Source organism: Dermochelys coriacea, chromosome 6 (assembly GCF_009764565.3).
Source record: "Dermochelys coriacea isolate rDerCor1 chromosome 6, rDerCor1.pri.v4, whole genome shotgun sequence".
NCBI classification, from domain to species: domain Eukaryota; kingdom Metazoa; phylum Chordata; order Testudines; family Dermochelyidae; genus Dermochelys; species Dermochelys coriacea.
The window spans coordinates 38,837,163-38,858,312 of NC_050073.1; the positions used below are offsets into that span (position 1 = coordinate 38,837,163).

The 21,150-nt window shown below is 39.7% G+C and overlaps 1 protein-coding gene across 1 annotated transcript in view; it reads right to left on the reverse strand.

Moving 5' to 3' along the window:
* The window catches only part of METTL15 (methyltransferase like 15), a 226,270-nt gene that overhangs the window by 14,594 nt on the left and 190,526 nt on the right, over window positions 1–21,150 (reverse strand). The window contains exons 5-6 of the mRNA XM_043515899.1: window positions 6,155–6,346; window positions 3,833–4,011 (exon numbers count right to left, since the gene is read on the reverse strand). Coding sequence (XP_043371834.1) covers window positions 3,833–4,011; window positions 6,155–6,346 — 371 coding nt within the window. The remainder of the gene's footprint in view (window positions 1–3,832; window positions 4,012–6,154; window positions 6,347–21,150) is intronic.

Below are 21,150 nucleotides of genomic sequence, written 5' to 3' on the forward strand. Positions count from 1 at the left end.
CATTGGGTGTTTAAGATCAAGAGTAAGATTACCTACGGATACCAGATGTCTGAGATGGTTAGACATCATCAATAGCTTTATTGACTCTGGGGGGGGTCAAAACCTGCCAGTCTCCCTTTTTCCTGCAAAAACTGCAGAGCCTCTGGTATTGTGACCTGCCCATTTACACAATCACAGCACAGTTCTTTCTGGTAGCCTCCCAGCAGAAAGTTGAAGCAAATGTTTCACATTTACTTTTGTGGAACTGCATTCATGGGCACAACCCCACATGCCCTTCCTAGGTCTTGTATTAAAGGTTAGAGGTAAATATCTTCCTGGTTTGGAACAAAATATGAATCCAAACTCTAGTTTTTAAATTTTATATTTCTGGCTATTAACTGGGGCTTATCCAGGATCTGGTAAAATATGGTGAATTAATACAGAACAGTGGAGGGCAACTTGCAGCCTGCCAGTGGCCCATCAGGGTAATCAGCTGGCGGGCCTCCAGACAGTTTGTTTACATTTCCAAGGCCACCTGCAGCTCCCAGTGGCTGCAGTTCGCCCACCACTGATATAAAAGGGTTTGGGAGACTAGCTAATCTGGGGAGGGCCCATAAAACTAATAGGTAGTTACAAGGACTACAATAACATTGTTTGTCCTAATTTTTCTTGGCCACTCAAGCCAGCTGAGAAAAAGATGAGAGGATGTATATCCATTTTCCAGATAGATTCTCTCTTATTCAAGCAATGTCGCATATTTTCTTGTTCCAGTGCTTTACAAAAAGTGATCGGTTTCTTCTTGCTTTTGGAGGTGCAGCCCCCAGTATCGTGAACATCAAGTTTTTAATTATCTGCTTAATTACTTCTCCCTGAGCTTCTGTCCCTTCTAGACAGAAGGTTAGATGGCTTAACCCATTGAATTGTATATTCATTTACCTTGGACATAAATCTTAGGTACTTAGAGTTTCTTCTGTTTAGAGAAGGATTCTGTTAGTATGTTCCCTGATCCTCGGGCTCCGGCTTCCTGCCAACCACTGCATGGCGGTCATTTTGTAGAAGGACAGATCTGGATGTCATGTGAAGGATTAAACTACAGTATTGCCAATTGCTGCTAGTTCTAACTCTCAGATGTTCTGTTTTCTCTCTCATTTGGACCATTTACTCAGAGATGTTTGTGTACCATATGTGCTCCTCAACTTGATAGCAAAGCATCCACGGTGATCTGTATTGCAGGAGTTTCTGTGATGGGATTCTTTGTGGTAAGGGTTTTTGTATGTTGACACCCCTACAACAGTTTCAGGATGAGAGCAGGGAGAGTGAATGGAAAAGTCAGGGAGTTCTCCTGGAGATTCTACATCAATAGGAGGAAGGCTCCAAGAGGTCTCATGTGTTGTAGGCTCCACTGTGGTCATGCAGGAGACCATCAGAACTATAAGCAGTGGAAGCTCCTAGAATTAGGTAGTAGGATTCCCTGAAAGGTTCGAGATCTAGTCCTTGACCTTGTCTGCTCTGCCCTGAGGAAGGTGGGTGAGGAAGAGTCCCTTGATGAATCAGATCTTGGATGTGGGATAGAGGACTCTTTTCCCATCTGATCACAAAGTATGGTCTTAGAGGACCTGAAGAACTTCTTGTATTGATAACATGGCTCCCTTCCTGATGGCAGATTAAATCAGGAAATTGACCAGATAAAATATGAATCTCTTCCCCCTCTCCCTGAGATATGCAATCATGATGCCCATCGCCTTGGAGAATACTGACTTATCATCAGCACCCCAATAGGCATGCATGCCAAGGAAATTTCTCCTCAATCTACCCCACTCTCCATACCTCAAATGTACATATTTTATACCCATTGAAATCTTACTTTGCAGTTTCTTTTCAATTAAATGCTTTTTTAATTAAAAAAAAAGAAACTAATAGCTATTAAGATATATAGTGTATGTTTCATCATGCTTACAAATGGAATAAAAAATAATTGAATTATTGTACATACACTTACGCTATGTTAAATATTACTTATTGTAATAATTTATGATGTATTACTTTAAAAAACCCCAAAGATGGGTGTATTATTAGTGACAGTGTACACAATAATGAAAAAATAGTTCTGCTATTGTTTGTTATTCCTTATATTGTTACACAATATACCGTATATATAATATTGTTCATTATACCTTAAGGTATACACAATTAACAAAAGCTTAATAAGAACCTTACTCTGTGTGGATTCACACTGAAATCCAGGGAGTTCTCCCTAAGCATAGACTGAAAGAATGGGCTAAACCAGTTTTAATTACTTGCCTATTCTATATAGATAGATGTTTGGTAAGTATATACGTTTTGTACATGTTGGTAGACAGACACTGTACTTATTAAAAGGAAAAATCCTGATATAAAATGTCATTTGATAAATTTATTTGGCATGCATGTTATCATATTGATATACCTGTCAAAACTACAAAATGTACAGCAAAGGGTTTAAAATGACAGAAGAAATGACAGTTAAGGCTATGATTCATGGGTAACTGATACAACACTGCTGCAAATTTGACCATTGTCTTTTACCTGGAACTGGTAATCTAATGTGCTGACACTTATTTAGTTCATAACAGCTGCAATATTAATTTGTATAGTATTTTTAAGATATATAGCTTATTAAAAATTTAACATGGCATCAGTGTAGCTGCTTTAAGTACATAAACAATGACATACTGTTTTAATTAACAGCTCTAGAAAGAAGCATGTGTCTGACAAGCAAATTAAATCACTACCTCTAAATGTAGATGGAAATGGCTACTTTTTAAAATACAGAATTGTCAGGTTTTATTTAAGGTTTATATATTATATATTGATCAACTGATCTACCTCTTTGTCATTACATTTTTCATATACTATGCTTACAATGTGATCTTTCTACAGCAATAGTGTCTTCATACTTCTTCCGGAGCTTTAATCATTTCCCATCTTTTATGGCTAAAGTTCAGGTATATCTGATTTCACCATATAACTTGCCTAAACAGCCTATATTATTAAAATGGTGCTAAACCTTTCATTTGAGAGTTCTAAGATTACTTAAGAACTTCTCCATTATTAATAAGCCAACAGCGACCATAAACCATAATACATTACATTAGAAGATAGTTTCCCTAGATACAGATACGAGAGTTTCATTCCTCTAGATGTATTTCTGACAAGACTAGGGTTTCTCCAATGGAATTGTCTTAAACAGCTACAGAAATTGTATTTTGACTTGGAAAACTTTCATCATAGGGCACAGCTATGAAACAATTCCTGCCTGCAATAAAGCACCTCCTAGCTACATTTAGTTCAGGAGGTTTATGGTGAACAGCAACTAAGATGAAGTGTTTCATTGAGCCCTTCAGGCTGATCTAGTTAACATTCACAAAGTGAAATAACCTATGCATCATTTTACTCTTCATTAGTTGGCTGTTTAGAAGAAAGATATGAGCTAATCTATTTTATTTCAGTTGTTAGGCAATATCTTGGTACTACCACCCCCACCCCCCAAAAATATAAAGTAGATCTGGTAATTGAGGGCTTATCAATAGTAGTGATAAAGAATTCCCTCTATGGTTGTCATTCAATGTTTCACCTTGGTGGGCAAAAAATGATAAATCACTTCATGTAAAATCTATCATTAAACTAATCAGCAAGCCACAGTATAAAAAAAAAAAGGAAGCTCACAAAACAAAACAACACAAAAAAGCTGACATCAGAGAAGGATAGACAGGATTAGATCCTGCATGATTTCAAGAATAAATAGATCCCTCTGGGACTTTGGGGATTAATATTTTTTTCTCTCTCAGACACTGTTCAGAATTAATGAGGGTACCTGCAACAATGCTGGCAAGCTGCTGAGTTCTGGTGATGGGGTAGATGCTGCGTGCCTGAACGACTGCTGAAGCTATTTTCTTGGCGTGCCTCTCCTCCCCATATGTTCTCAGGATGGACGCAAGCGCCTGTTGATCTAAAGCATTCACAACATCAGCAGCGGTGGGCATGTCAGGATACCTACGCACAAGAAGAGCCAATTAGTTCACTGACGTCAGTTTTCATTGACAAGAGGTGAAGCTTCATAGCATTGAGACATAAAGTCAAACACACACACTGCATGCAAGTGCCTTTGAGATTTTAAAATAAGAGAAAGCAACTCTGTGAAAACGGAAATAGCTTCTACCTTTTAAATCCCATCTTATTACTTCAGATGGAGTGTCTTCCTTAACATTAATTAGCAATAAAGAATAGCTGAAAGTTCAAGTACTACCACAAACTTTTAACATTAATGAGTGGACAAAGATTAGTTGTAGTTCAAGTATTTTTCTAAAATTAAAAGACTAAGATTGCCTTTATTTAGATATCTTCAAAATATGAACTCATTTCTTATGTGTTAATTTTAGTCATCTTGCATTATTTGTTCTGTTTTCACTCAGAATATAGAGGAACTAATCTCAAGGATCTTTCCCCTTATATACAGTGCTATGAAAAATGATCCCTTATGAAGATAATTTCCTGTACTGTCACTTAAAGATATGACAATTTAAATTCAAAAGTATTTTGAAAGAAAAGGATATTTGTAACTATCTACCAAAAGGCAAACAAAATATCCCATAGTCATCAATATTTCTTTCACCTGCACAACTTTCTTTATTGAAATCGTTCAAGGTCTTTTATATACACTGCATGGGTATTCACTAACGTGCAGGAACTGCTCCATCTAATTCAACTGTTTCACAGACTTGACTCTTTTACAAAGGGACTGACAGGCAGAATATTTTTCAGTATTTTATTATTTCCCCACAATATCTTATAGAAAATAACCAAACTTAAGATACTATTTGCCCTCTATATTTATCCTCAAACGTACAGTATATGCCTGTTTTATCCCAGTCATTTTTTATTTTTATCATGCAAGTTCATATACCAGCAGGGATATTTTAGTGGCAAAAACCTCAGGTTTACATTCCTTGAAACCACAGGCTTGAACCCCAGCAAGATCTCAGCTGTTCGTACTAGAGTTGACTAAATTGTGTATCATGCAGTTTACTGTGTCAGTCTTTGAGACAGTTTCTTAGAAACTGAGGTACCATTGGCTATGTGTGAACATTAATAATACCAGGTTTCAGAGTAGCAGTCACGAATACAGACTAACACGGCTGCTACTCTGAAACCTGTCATTATGCAAGGCACTGAATTTAGCTGTATGGAATTAATAATACCATGGCTCATATTCTAAGAATACAAGTTTGTCCCACTATTTTTGGCCAGAATTTCCCATTCCCTTATAGGTGTGCAGCATGCTATGTCTCAGTTAATTACCATCATCCATACAACAGAGGTGATTGCATATTTGGTGTTTTCTGTAATAAGGTATATTCCCCATGAAAGGCACTGGGTCCCTTTGAGGTGACAGGTGCTATATATATAGAAAACATTACTATTTATTATTAGAATTGCATTCCACCTTCCAGATTATATTCAGCAGTGACTCTAATCAATTAAATATAAAGATTTTTTTTTAAACTAATTGTTAATTTGAGTATAAAGTAAGTCATTCTGATCTGCTTGCTATGAAACATAGGATGACATTAATGAATTGCTTACAGTAAGCATACAAATAGTGGTAGAATATTTAATGCCTTGAAAGCAGTATTGCCATTGCCATTTAATTGATAGGCTCGCTACCGTTTCTTTGTAGAGGTTAGCATATGCCCATCTTCAGAGTAGCTACAAAGGATTAAAGAAATCTGTTAGAACTTCACTTATACTTAAACTACCTTCTCAGTTACAATTTCATTTATATCCTACATCATGGTCTGCTTAACAAAATTAAAGATGGTTGTTTTAATTATTGTTATTAGTTATTGCTTTTAACCTTAAATATGAAAAACCTAACAGTCAAATTCTGACTTTCCAACACTGAAACCCAGAAGTACCTTCACTTTATGCTGGAATAAGCGAGATTGGAATCTGGCCCTAAATCCTGAGAACTAGATGAGCCTCTATGGCAAAAGAACAAAGCTGATTTATTATGTATGTGCAGAGTTAGATGTGGGCGTGTGATGGGAATTCTGCAACCTAAAAAGGAAATTAAATTCAGAGCGTTGTTGAGAAATTGATTTCTTGTTGTGAGAAGAAATGTTTGATCAATACATACCTGCCACTATCCATCCTCATATCCAAAGGGCCATCCTTTCGCAGGGAAAAACCTCTTTCAGGAGTATCAAGCTGCATAGAGGAACACCCAGCATCCAAAAGAACTCCATCTAGCATTCCTGGCTCCACTCCAGCTGAGATTAACAAGGATTCTGTTTGGCTAAACTGCCCTAGAAGAGCCTGAATCTGTTTCCTATAAGAGAATCACAGATAAAAAGTGTCACTCCGAATGCTAATAGTGCAATATTTAAAGTAGGAAACAAACAAAAAATAGGAGTAAAATTTGCAAAAGCATATAAGTGACTTAAGCTTCTCAGTACCATATTCAAAACAGACTCAGGAATTTAGGAGACAAAGTCTCATTGACACTTAGACATATAAGTCACTTTGAAAACAGGACTCGGTCACTTTTCAAAGTTTTACCTTGGGTCTAGTTTTCCTCTCAGACCAGATTTACATTAATGCAACTCCGCTAACTGCAACAGATTTCAGAGTAGCAGCCATGTTAGTTTGTATTCACAAAAAGAAAAGAAGTACTTGTGGCACCTTAGAGACCAACACATTTATTTGAGCATAAGCTTTCGTGAGCTACAGCTCACTTCATCGGATGCATTCAGTGGAAAATACAGACATTACAGTATTTTCCACAGAATGCATCTGATGAAGTGAGCTGTAGCTCACGAAAGCTTATGCTCAAATAAATTTGTTAGTCTCAAGGTGCCACAAGTACACCTTTTCTTTTTTGAAAAGTGTGGTGATTCATTCAATATACTTACTCAGAGATTCAATATTTTAACTTACATTTAAGACAACTCTGAGAAATTTATCATTTTCCCCCAGCACCCTTTCCAACTAGCATGTTAATATTATCAAAAAACCAATTAGAAATGTGACAAAGTGGGAATATCTATATTATTTGTTATGAATATGGTGCATGCCTGTGTGTGTGAGTTTATGATGGGTTACTTCCTATGGAGTTGCATCAAAAGTGGCTGTTAGAGGAACAAGCAGGAAAGGTAAAACAATGTCCAAGGCTCATCCCAACAAACACTCAAACATAATAGCTAGGTTTATTGCCAAGAAAAGACTCCTCCACCCCCAACTGTGGTGACATAGCTGTTTTGCTAGGGCTGAGATGACAGAGATCAAAGGGAATGGTAAAATATTAGAATACTCAGGGTCTAGAAAAGAGTGGAAGTTGAGTGAGTGGCCAGAGGTTACTCAGACAGTGTCAGAGAAAACTGACAGGCTGGCCAGGGGAATACACATAGACGGAGAGCCTGCTGTGAACAGGACAGTCCATTTATCCCAGCCAGAGATGGGGGTTAGCTATGCTAAGAGAAACTGCAAAAGCTGTCAAGGAAAGATTAAGGATAAGTACGATGCAGGTATACAGACTTTTTATTGTTTTACCTCTTGCTGTATGTGCTTTGTACCTTGGGAGGAAGGAATAAATAATAGGGCTGTCAAGCGATTAAAATAATTAATCGCAATTAATCATGCAATTAATTGCACTGTTACACAATAATAGAATACCATTTATTTAAATGTTTTGGATGTTTTCTACATTTTCAAATATATTGATTGCAATCATAACAGAATACAAAGTGTACTGTGCTTACTTTCTATTTATTTCTGATTACAAATATTTGCACTGTAAAAAACAAAAGAAATAGTATTTTTCAATTCATGTCAAACAAGTACTGTAGTGTAATCTCTATCATGAAAGGTAAACTTATAAATGTAGAATTATGTTAAAAATAACTGCATTCAAAAATAAAACAATGTAAAACTTTAGAGCCTACAAGTTCACTCAGTCCTATTTCTTGTTCAGCCAATCGCTCACACAAATAAGTTTGTTTACATTTGCAGGAGATAATGCTGCCCGCTTCTTGTTCACAATGTCACCTGAAAGTGAGAACATGTGTTCTTATGGCACTATTATAGCTGATGCCACAAGATATTTACATGCCAGACGTGCTAAAGATTCGTATGTCCCTTCATGCTTCAACCACCATTCCAGGGGACATGCTTCCATGCTGATGATGGGTTCCTCTCTATCATGATCCAAAGCAGAACGTGTGTCAGTCCGCTCATTTTCATCATCTGAATCGGATGCCACCAGCAGAAGGTTGATTTTCTTTTTTGGTGTTTCGGGTTCTGTAGTTTCAGAAGTCTTAAAAGAGCAACACTCCGATACAGAAAGCATGCTCCATGCCTCATCCTTCTCAGATTTTGGAAGGCACTTCAGATTCTTAAACCTTGGGTTAAGTGCTGTAGCTATCTTTAGAAATCTCACATTGGTACCTTCTTTGCATTTTGCCAAATCTGCAGTGAAAGTGTTCTTAAAAAAGAACAACATGTGCTGAGTCATCATCCAAGAGTACTATAACATGAAATATATGGCAGAATACGGGTAAAATAGAGCCGGACACATACAATTTTCCCCCAAGGAGAATTTAATTATTTTATTTAATTAACACATCTTTTTAATGAGTGTCATCAGCATGGAAGCATGTCCTCTGGAATGGTGGCTGAAGATGAAGGGGCATATGAATGTTTAGCATATCTGGCATGCAAATACCTTGCAATGCCAGCTATGAAAGTCCCATGCGAATGCCTGTTCTCACTTTCAGATGACATTCTAAATAAGAAGCAGGAAGCACTGTTGACATTTATGGGAGATAAAGTTGTTTGTTTAGCTATTGTTGAACGAGAAGTAGAACTGAGTGGACTTGTAGGCTCTAAAGTTTTGCACTGTTTTGTTTATGAGTGCAGTAATGTAACAAAAAAAATCTACATGTGTGAGTTGCACTTTCATGACAAGAAGATTGTAGTACAATACTTGTATGAGGTGAATTGAAAAATACTGTTTCTTTTGTTTATAATTTTACAGTGCAAATATTTGTAATAAAAATAATCATATAAAGTGAGCAGTGTACCCTTTGTATTCTGTGTTGTGACTGAGATCAATATATTTGAAAATGTAGAAAAACATCCAAAATATTTAATAAATTTCAGTTGGTATTCTATTGTTTAACAATGCGATTAAAACTGTGATTAATCGTGATTAATTTTTTTAATTGCGATTTTTTTGAGTTAATTGTGTGAGTTAACTTTGATTAATCAACAGCCCTAATAAATAATGCTTTGTTCTGAAAACACAGTTTTTGAGTTGCTTTAATCAACTCACTAGTCACAGGTCCCTGAAAGAAAAAGGTTTGCAGGTCCCAACCACAGATGGGCCTGCTACATTAAGAGGCTGTGGCCCAGTGACTTAGTCCCAGAGTGGCTGGACCATCTGGTACCACACAGAGTAAGGTGCAGGAAACCAGTTCTGTCACCTAAGGGGTGCAACTCAAGAGGGATTAAAAGGATGTGAAGTTCAATTTGCCCTGTAACTGTGAAAACAACATTCCTCTTCTCTACAATTATCCTGATGCTGCTTACTCAGGCTATTTTACTCATATTCTGAGCATCTGATCTTTTAAAAGCTTCTTTGTTTGCCAATCTTATTTGTTTTAACAGTCTTGAAAGACTGTTATCTAAACACAATGGCTTTAAAGAATTTCTCATGATGATTTACATTTACATAACATCTTACATCCCAAGGAAGTTTTTTGTTTTGTTTTATAAGAAAAGCTCTGTAGGGATCCTTTCACACAGCAGTGAAATGTAATCAACCTGGAGTGATGCATGGCAACTGTATAACAGCATACAATATTAGGCAGCAGTTTAGACGATGTCTACACTAGAGACCCCACAGCGCACTGCTGTACTGATGCAGCTGCACTGCTGTAAGATCTCTCATGCAGCATTCTATGCTGACGGGAGAAGCGTTCTCCCGTCGACATAATTAATCCACCCCGACAAGTGGCGATAGCTACATCAGCGGGAGACGCTCTCCCGCCGACATAGCGCTGTGCACACTAACGCTTATGATGCTGTAATTATGTCGCTTAATGTACCTCTAACTGGAGGTTGCCTTTTGAGATTGTTGACATGGGTGCCAATGAGTGCCAACTGTAATGAACATCTGTCTAGAGCTGGGTTTATATCATTGACTCACGTCATCTCGGTCACTGAACAGCTAGCTGTCAAACGGCAATGATTTTCACCCAGTATTGATTTGTGCTGGATTCAAACCAGTGACCTAGAAATAAAAGGCTCTGTATCCCATTTCTAATTCCTAGAGCCTTTCAGCCTTCTCATTCCAAACTGGTAGGACTGTTTTAAGCAGAACATCCCCCCTCCATATATAATCCTCCATTCTCTAAAGTAACATCCAATAGTTAAACAACCTTAGACTGAGAGAATGCTACCATAATGTTTATCTTAGCAAAAGTAAAGAAATGAAATGACACATATTTACCAACTTGCCAGCATTAAAATGTAAATTCCTGAATACATCATTTTTAGATCTCAGAAGGAACAATCTGCCACTGTAATTCAAAGGACACAGGATCCACAAACCAATGTCCATATACCCACTTTTGAAAGAACTGCTCAGCCCAGGTTAGATTTTGTCTTTCCAGGTTTCAAAGCTAGCCATCAATCTGAGGCAGGTAACAAAATGAAAAATGGGGGATGGGTAGGTGTTAAATATCCAATTTCTTTTAATACACACTGCAGAGGAAGTTCACATTTTCAAATTTAAGAGCTGCCATTCTTAACTTCCTGCTGCAAATGAAGACCACAGAAATTTGATCTTAAATGTATATGAACTGTTCTTTAGCCATATTTGTCCCAAGATATTAGAGAGACAAGGTGGGCGAGATAATATCTTTTATTGGATTAACTTCTGTTGAAGAGAGAGACAAGCTCTCGAGCTACATAGAGCTCTTCTTTAAGTCTGGGAAATGTACTTAAAGCTAAATAGAAGGTGGAACACATTGTTTAGCATACATAGTTAACACCTATTTCAAAGGCGCATTCAAGAAGTTACATGCCTTGTGCAGTAACGATGGTTCTTCGAGATGTGTGTCCCTATGGGTGCTCCATTGTAGGTGTATCTGCGTCCCTGCGCTGCTGCTCAGAGTATTTTGATAGCAGTGTCCATTGGGCCAGCACATGCACGGTCTCTACTTGTGTTGGGCCACAAAGCTAGACAGCACACGCAGGCTAACCCTCCCCAGTTCCTTCTCTACTGCAAAGTCAAGACAAGAATTCCAAAGGATGGGTTTTCCATAGGGATACACATCTCTAAGATCCATCGTTACTGCACAAAGTAAGTAACTTCTTTAAGTAGTGTCCCTATGGGTGCTCCAGTGTAGGTGACTCCCCAGGAGTGCCCCTTCTAGAGGACCAGGACTTTGGAGTCGGGTCAGTTACTGATGACACCGTGGAGCCGAAGATGGCATTGGAGCCGAGTCCCAAGTGATTGCATAATGTTCTGCGAAAGTGTGGACTGACGTCCACATCACCACTCTACAGATCTCTGAGATAGGGAAATTCTTGAGGAAGACAATGGATGAGGAGACTGACATTGTGGAGTATGTACGAATCGTATCTGGAGGGTGTGGTAGCAATGTGTGGTACAGTTTGAGACCCACTTGGACAGTCTTTGGGCTGATATTCTGAGCCCTTGGATCTTTCTGCTGTGGAGAGGAAAAGCCTAGGGGACTTCCTGAAGGCCTCTGCCCTATCCAGGTAGAAGGCCAGGGCTCTCCTGAAATCCAGGGTAAGTAATATAGCCTCACTGTTGTCTCGATGAGGTTTGGGGTAGAAGATTGGAAGGTGAATCAACTGACTGGGGGAGGTCCTGGACAATTGGAAAAAGGCAAATATAGTGCCCATCTTTAAAAAAGGGAAGAAGGAGAACCCGGGGAACTACAGACCCGTCAGCCTCACCTCAGTCCCTGGAAAAATCATGGAGCAGATCCTCAAGGAAATCATTTTGAAGCACTTGGAGGAGAGGAAGGTGACCAGGAACAGTCAACATGGATTCACCAAGGGCAAGTCATGCCTGACCAACTTGATTGTCTTCTATGATGAGATAACTGGCTCTGTGGATACGGGGAAAGCGGTGGACGTGATATATCTTGACTTTAGCAAAGCTTTTGATATGGTCTCCCACAGTATTCTTGACAGCAAGTTAAAAAAAAGTATGGATTGGATTAATGGACTATAAGGTGGATAGAAAGCTGGCTAGATTGTGGGGCTCAATGGGTAGTGATCAACAGCTCGATGTCTGGAGGTAGCCCTGAAGTCCTTCAGGGTGTGAAGGGAGAAGTCAGTCTTCTCAGTGAAGAGCTCTGTGCCCTCAAAGAGAAGGTCCTCAACTGTGGACTCCACCTATTTTGGGAATCCTGACAAATGAAGACATGATGCTTGTTGCATCACCACAACAGTGGAGCTGAGCTAGCTGCTTCGTCAGCTGCGTCAAGGGCAGATCGTAGTGTCTTTGCCACTAACTGGCAAAGACATTATAATACTGTATATACAACACTACTATACTCCTGTATTATGGCCTGGATGTGCTTCTGGCATATTTTCAATAAAGTCATTCAGCTTCGAGTAATTTATGTAAACTTATTTTGTCATGAGGGCCTGATAGTTGGCAATGCGATTGTAGAGTGGCTGAGGAGTATACTTTCCTATCGAACAGATCAAGGCGCTTCCAATCCTTTGTTGTAGGAAGAAGCCCTGGACTGGTGTTGTCAGCTGCAAGAGTTGACAGTGTCCAAAACCATGGAGTTGGTGCATGGGGAAGAATAGAAATTCAAAATCCTTGGTGGGGACATAGTATTTTTGTCTGCTTGCTTGCAGGTTGGGGTCACTGATGCCGGGTTTGCCACACAGTCTTTGTCAAGTCTAAATGGCCTCATTAATCAGGAGGGAGATCTTTGAGGAGACCAAAAAACAGAGGATATCAAAAGAAGTTGATGGTGGATATCCTTGACTTCCTCCAATGGAATCTGGAGAGTGTCTGCCACCCTCTTTGCAAGTCCCTGAAAGAGATGAAAATTGTCTGCTAAAGACAGTGGAGGAGGCATAATGGTTTCATTTGGAGGAGGAGGAGGAGGATACGGTACTTGGAGTCACTTTCTCCTCAGGCTTCCTGTTACTCTAAGACTTGAGGGAATTTTGAAGCCTTGGATGGTATGGCCAAGGGAGTGTGCCTTAAGGGTTCTTGGACGAGGCTTGGAGCTCAATATGTGGCGGTGCGCCATCCAAAGGTCCCAATATGACAAATTGCAGTGGTGATGGCACCTGTGGATAGCCATATCAGGATGGTGGTGGTGGAGCCATCTGTGAGTATATCCTTGGGGTCTGTTGGTAGTGAGCACCATATGGAGCTTGGGAGGAGTACTGGGACACTAGCTTTTCAGGTTCGCTGTCTGAACCCTCACTAGAGAGCAGAGGGGCATGACAAGGCAGCAGGGATACTTCCCATGCTTGGTAGAGGCTCAGGGCCGAGAGGAGGGAACTCTGTGCATCAGGAATGCAGGGGTCCCTTGAATGGCAGAGTTCTGCCTTTACCAATCGTCCCGGTATTAATACCGGGGGGCTGGGGACCTTGTCTGCACTAGCTGATCCTGTGCCAGGTGAGCCATTGCTGGCAGTACCAATGCAGGCTCACGTACTGGGAGCAGCTTCTTAGACAAGCGCTTACTACTGTCCTTCGATGCTGATGGCTCGGTGCCTGTGCCTATTGGGTCTGGGGCCTGTCAGTGGTACCTGTTTGTTTCCATGAGCTATGGATGCCAGACTGAGATGGCCTCGGTGCCAACGGTCCCGAAGATACCGAGCAAGATGGTGATGGCTTGAGGCTATCTTTGGGCTCACTACAGGGCTTCCTGCTTTCTTCTCAGATGATTAGAGAGAGGGATCTGCAGCCTGCTTCTTCAATTCCCAGCCCTTCGATGTAGAATGCTGTGGAGAAGACTCAAGTCTACCAAGAAACTGAGGTCAGAGAGCTACCTCCATGAAGATAATCTTCTGGCGGAGTTCTCAGTCTTTGTGGAATCATGGCTGGAGTTATTGGCAAAGACCACACTTCTGTTGTATGGGGCCTTCCCTGAGACAGTGAATGCACTGAAAGTACTTATCCGGGGGATCAGGATTGCCTCTTTACAAGTAAGACACTTCTTGAAGCCCGAAGAACTGGGCATACCCCACTGTGGGAAAAGGGTCTCCAATGGGGGAGAAAAGGTTGGGAAAAAATAAAACATCTTTTTTTTTTAAAAAAAAATTTAATGATAAAATAAAGAAAAGGTGGAAAAACTACAACTAGAACTAGGAGACTAAGTGTAGGTTCGTGGATTAAGACAACAGTTTTAATGGACTGCTAATGGCTCTCCAGGGGCAGTTGAGAAGGAACTGAGGAGGGTTAGTCAGTGTGTGCTGGCTAGCCTGGTGGCGCAGCACCAGGAGAAATAGTGCATGTGTGGGACCAACGGACGTTGCTACCAAAGTTCTCCAATCAGCGGTGCAGGGATGCAAGCATACCTACAGTGAAGCACCCAGAGGGATACTACTCAAAGAAGTGGTTCATTAACACCTCTCCAGTAATGGAGGGGGGCAGAGTTTTCTGGCGGGACTTAAGTGTGTTACAGATTGCTGGAATGAACCATAAATCAGTGTCTCTATTCAGACACTGATTTTTAGCATCTAGCAAAGTTATGAATGTAAACTTCCAGGCTGGTCTTTTGAAGGTTTCCTTTGAAGATGAGGACTGTGAGGTCAGATATAGAGTAATTGCTTTGTGAAAAGTGTTCACCCACAGGTGATACGGTGTTTTTGTCTTTTATCATTTTTCTGTGAGAGTTCATTGAAGAGCAAAGTGATTGTTTTGTTTCACTCACATAGTTGTTATTGGGACATTTAGTGCATTGGACGAGGCACACCACATATTCTGATAGGCATGCATAGGGCCCATGAATCTTGAAAGGTGTGCTGTGGGGGTGTTGTTCATTGATGCAATGAAGCTATGTCTACAGCTATTGCATCTGTTGTTCTGATAGGGTCTGGTGCTACTTTGCGTTGGTGTGTCCTGGTCTGTGGCGGAGCTTGCTTCTGATGATGAGCTTGGAAGGGTTGGGGGGTTGTTTGAAGATCAAAAGAGGGCTTCAGGAAAGATTTCTTTATGTGGTCCCCATGACTATGGTTGTAATTGTTTGATGATAACCTGTATGAACTGGACTGTACATTTAATAATCACATACTCCCAAATAAATTATGTTCAAGAGACCAAGTACAAGTTAAATAAGACTCTTCATAGAATTTGAGTGGCAGACTCTAGATTCAAAAACATGCCAACTTCCTAAATTAACATTTAGAACACTGAACATCTCACATTGTCTGAACTAAAGAGAGTATACTTGCCTAGAGAATATTCTTTTTTTCTACCTCTGACCTGCCTACCTCTCAACTCGTGTTGCCTCCTCCTCTCACCTCAGTTGTTCTCCCCTAGCCTCCAGTCAAACAACAGAGCTTCCTCTCTTCTTCCTCACACCACCCAACAGTACCTACAGGATATAGCTGCCCTTCTTCAAGGTACATTTAACCCAGCCCCAAAGACTGATGCTCATAGAACCTCTTGGCTAAGTCCTCCTCAAACACAGCTGTCTGAGATTTTAGATCGCCTCAGACAAAATCACTTTGTAGATTCAGTCATCTCAGCATTTATTTATTTAGATATATAAATTCCACACATACCCATCCCATGCTCTGGGTGTGTGTGTGTAACAGGGTCAGCACCTGCCTCTTGTGAGCGCCCCTCTGGTCGAGTGCGTGTGCCTGCAGTCACTCCGTTTGTGGAATGGGGTGGCATCTGCCTCTCAAGAGCGCCCCCTCCCCCTCGGTCAATGTTTTTTTTTGGCAGGTTTTCAATGACTCAGCCCTCTGGAGCCGACTGTCTTCCTGCAGCCCTCCCGAGCTCAGTCCTTACTCAGTCCAAGCAGCCAGCCAGGGCCTCCTTCTTAGGGCCTCCCTTAGTCCCTGTCCACAATGAGTTGTCCATGGTCCTGCTGCTCTTTCAGCCAGCCAGGAACACAGTCCTCTCTCTTCCAACTCCAGGTAGCAACTGACTGACTCTGTCTCTGCTGCTCTTTTTTATACAGCCCTCCTGGCCCCTGACTAGTCACAGTTCATCTGATTGGAGGAATTCCCTTCTGTTCCTCTCTGGGGGAGGGTGTTGCAGGACCCTGAAGCCTCCAGCAGGGGGCCTCTGGCCTAGTCCACCCCATCACAGTCTGTTAGCATAATTTCAGCTGTACAAGACCAAACATCCAGATTTCATATAATGGATCATGTGGCCTGTGCTCAGATGCTACAATAATGGGGACCACATTGACACCTAGACAGACCAAAAAACCAATACTGGTCACACTATTTTTAAAATGTTTCTTTTTTTTAAAATAGGAAAATTTATTTAGCCAATCAAAAGCATAGTTAAAGCAGGAATTGTCTGTTGAACACATTATATTTATTCCACAGCATGCATATTCTATCCAATAAAAAATTTTAAATGTCAGTACTGAATCAGCTTTGTCTCTATTTTTGATTAAATTAAAAGGTCAAGAAGATAAACATTTTTTGTATACTCAAAATCAATAGACTCTTCAGATCCTAGATGGTAATTACATGGGCAATTTTCAAAGTAGAAAATGATGAGCCTCATTGTAATTTGAGAAAATGTATTTGCTAGTTTCATAAGTTCTGCAAAGTTTTGCTGAATTAAGGGTAGTAAATTATGCTCCTATGTTACTGAACTTATTTTTAAAGAGATTTAGGACTTCTTTACATGTGAAGTTACAGCATGCTAGTTACTCCTCACTAACTTTCCGTGGGGACACTTTTATTGCACACTATGAAAGTGCCTTTGTGAACTTATTCTCCAACACAATAAACATTACCCCACACCGGCATTTTAGATAATATGGTCACATTAAACATTAAAATTCTATTTTCAATTATTTGTAAAAAGTTAATACATTATTCATATATGTTATAAGCATATTACACACGAGTAATCTGTTATAGTTATAAGAACATCAGTAGCAGATGTTGTAGTTGCTTATAAGCAACTAGCTGATCTGTTGAAGTCTATAACAATTGATTTGCCATTTGTTAAAACAACAGTTGCATCATCTTTACCTCTTGTAACAGGTTATACTGACAGCAGTAAAATCACTTTCAAAGAAGTGACTGTTTGCAAACTAGTGATCTGAATGATCCTGACACCTATTGATGAACTGAGGGCAAAGATGTGAGACTGTATTTGCATGGACACACCTACTTTGCCTAGGTGATTTACAGACATACTTGCTTTGCCAAAGTGATCCATTTTGGCTGTTTTGGGTTAAATTCACTTCAATGTTGAATGCAGGGATAATGAAATATTGCTATCCTTATTGTATGACTGAAGAGCAGAGGACTGTACTTAACATGCCCTAATTGAGAGGGTCACCCTAAACATAATCTCACTTGCTAAGTATGGGGTAGTGATGCCAGATCCAAGTGAAAGGCAGGAAAGATTGATGTAGGTGTCTTATGTAGTGGTAAAGACTCTGTTCAAAAGGTCCTAGATGCCATTTAACCCTCTCCGTCCAGTGTTTAAAGACAGAGCTGACTAGACTAAATTGATAGTCCTTGTTTCTTCTCAGCGACCATGAGAGCTGAAATCACTGATAAACCAATCTTGGGGGCTCAGCCTTAGATATAGTGTGGGTACAGTGTTCTGGTGCAAGACAATACAGGGGAGGCAGAAGTGACATTCCCTACTATTCAGTGAAATCACTAAAAGTTGAGGCAAAGGACTACTACCCAAGGTAACTACCCAAGGTAACTGGGTGTTTATCATTGTTTGCATATTTTGAGTCATTGTTGCAGTGTTTTCCCAAATTAATGCTATGTTCCCTCTCCTCTTAATAAACTTTCTTATATACTGATTCAGTGCTTTAGAGTGGGGAAGCATAGCCTCAGAGGACTCAGGTGTGGCAATTAGTTTTCCAAGATTTCAGGGTGGAAGCTTGAGACAGACTTGTTCTGTAATTTTAAGAGGAATATATAGATATGGAACCAGGTCCTTGCTGCTGCCAACACCATCAGGCAGGGGGTTACACATCTTACTCACTTCCCTATCCATGGGTATTTTTCACTAGTTCATCAACTAAGCAGCTTCATTTTGAGTTGATAATCCTTATATATTTCCTTATTCCTTCTATGGCAGTAGTTTAAAAAGGTATTATTAAACCCCTCATATTAAAAGCATAGTGCTGCTCCTATTGAAATCAATGGGAATTTTGCTACTGGACTTAAATAGGAGCAAGATTAGGCTCCTAACGTTAGATGCCGGAATTGACTTCTATACAGAAAAGCAACTTTAGTGTCTAAATCTTACATTTGTTACTGTCAGTAAGACTTTAATATGTTTAGAACAACAGTAAGATCTCAATCTAGAACAGTTGTGTCAACCTGTAGTCCGCAGACCCCAGGGGTCTAAAGACTATGTCTAAGAGGTCCATGAAAGGTTGTTGTTACCATACAACAGTGGTTTTCAACCTGTGGTCTGCGGACATTATATCTAAGATTTCCAAAGTAGTCCGCACCTCCATTTAAAATTTTTTAGAGGTAAACAAATTAAAAAAAAAAGATTGAAAACCACTGATCTAGAAGATGTAAATGCATCTGGAAATGCATGAAAAGAATGTGAATTACAAAAACATATAAGAAACAAGAATTATATCAACACTTTTTCAGAGCACATAAGTAGACAAATAGCAGAATCTGTGGTCATTCACAGAGCAACAATCATCATATCTATTGTTTTATTATCAGAAGAAACACACTGTACAAACAATGTAATCTAAAAAAAATAAATCACATCCTTGGTTTATCAGCATTAAACCACAGAGGAAACTCTGAAGATGTGGTGTGAGGTCATGTTAGTGGGAAAGAGGATGCAGAATCAGGACAGGATTGCTTAAGAATGATCAATTACATTATCATGACCAAGAGAATGTGGTCTTTCACAGTCTGAAGTTTTGCTCAAGTTCCCAGAACCCGTACTTGCTATACACTGTAGGAGACAAATGCTTGAAGGAACACCTGCTGCTCAAATTTAGAGGAGGAATAAGGTGCACTCAATCCACATCCCTGAGCAATGCAGTTACACTGACCCAACTCCTGGAGTAGACAGTGCTATATCATTAGGAGGACTTCTCCTGTTGACATAGCTATCGCCTCTCAAGGAGCTGGATTACCTAGGCCAATGGGAGAAGCCCTCCCATTGGCTTAGGTAGTGTCTTCACTGAAGCACTACAGCAGAACAGCTGCACCTGTGCAGCTACAGACTTTTAAATGTAGATAAGCCTTCAGTCTCCTTGACTGTCTTGAACCTTCCTCCTTTGTGCTGGCATACTGTCACTGGTCCAACTGTACAGACAATAAAAATTAACTGCTGTCTGCAGTGTGGATCAATATGTAAAGATTCTGTCCATAATATAAAATCAGATCAAATAACTGTTTTAATAGAAGCAAATTAAAACAGATTTTTGTTATGTGGTTGCTCCTATTACAAACCCACGACTCCAAATCATTAGTAGCCATCTTTCCACAAAGATTTATTACAAAACAAGTTAATATTATCAATTTCCACTCATTTAACAAGATATCTCAAAAAAGGTGTGAACACGAATGATAAACATTGCACCTAGGATAATTTAAAAAACCCTACTTATAATTACAGTATCAGTTTAGTGCACTATTTCTAAAGGTTTTAAAGTTTTCATTTATTTTAAATTGTTCAACACACTCATCTGTGTATAAAACCCAGCTCTGGAGTTCATGAAACATGCATTTATGATTTAGTAAGTAACAGAAAATGGACTGTCAAAACAAAATATTCCTTCGTACACCTACACATTCAATTGTGTTTTAATATCTGACTCATATTGCAATTTGATTTACATTTTGTAAGATTGTTATAAACACACAGATCATACAGTATGTAAAACTCTCTTATCCTCTCTGTGGAACTGGCTAATAAATGTTGCTAGTGGTACATTTTCTTTAGCTAACAAAGCAAATTTATACAATATTTTTTCCACATCAATAATTTTGACATTCTAAAGAGCCCTAGTCATGGAGAGAGCTTGTTCAAAATTGTTCATAATTGTTGCTTTGACAGATCTGCTGCTACTGATACTTAGAATATATTTGCATAACCTTCACGTTGTTAATCCAATGCAGGTCTGGGGCCTGCGACTTACTGCTAGCACTATGATACAACTGAGAAAAAAAATCTAAACCCTAGACAAGTTTTTTTATTCAATAACTGCTGTAGGTGATCAAGTTGCCTGACAAAGCCCTACAGGATTTTTACTTCACCAACTACTTATTTGTTTGAAACCGCATTTCACACTTCGGACAGTAAGGCTGAGAAGTACAGTTTTGTTGGTGCCAATCTTTCTTCCTATCAACCCAATCTGTCTCTGGAAAGGACACTCCCACATTCCTAATTCTCACCTATCTTCAGCGTCAAACAGGCTGACCTCCGCTCAAGCACAGTGTGTGTCACATTCCTTTCTATATCCTCCTAGCTGGGAAGACCAAGCTGAAGTATGGAAGGAAAAGCAAAATGGTAACACAAGTCAGGAAAGAAGGAGGCAGGTAGGGTGCATCACTCTGTTAGTAAGACAGAACAACTAGCCTTCTTCCTCCTCCTGCTAAAGCACCATTTATTAATACCCATCCAACTCTAGGAAGCAGGTTTGGCTGGTGCTCTCTAATGGTTAAAAGGGCCATCATCAGCTTAAACACTAGATAATATAAAACATGTTCTTTGCCTCTAATACTAACCCCATTGTTAACACTGAAAGAACACTTAAAATGTAGAGACAAGTGAAGGAGCAAAATGGGGTGGGACACTCATGAGATCTCTGGTTCAACCCTCAACCAGTCCACCTCTGAAGGCAGCTGTAATGCATTGACTGAGTCATGAACCCTCACTGACCTCCCTGGGTAAAAATGATGCTGTCACTAAGAATGATG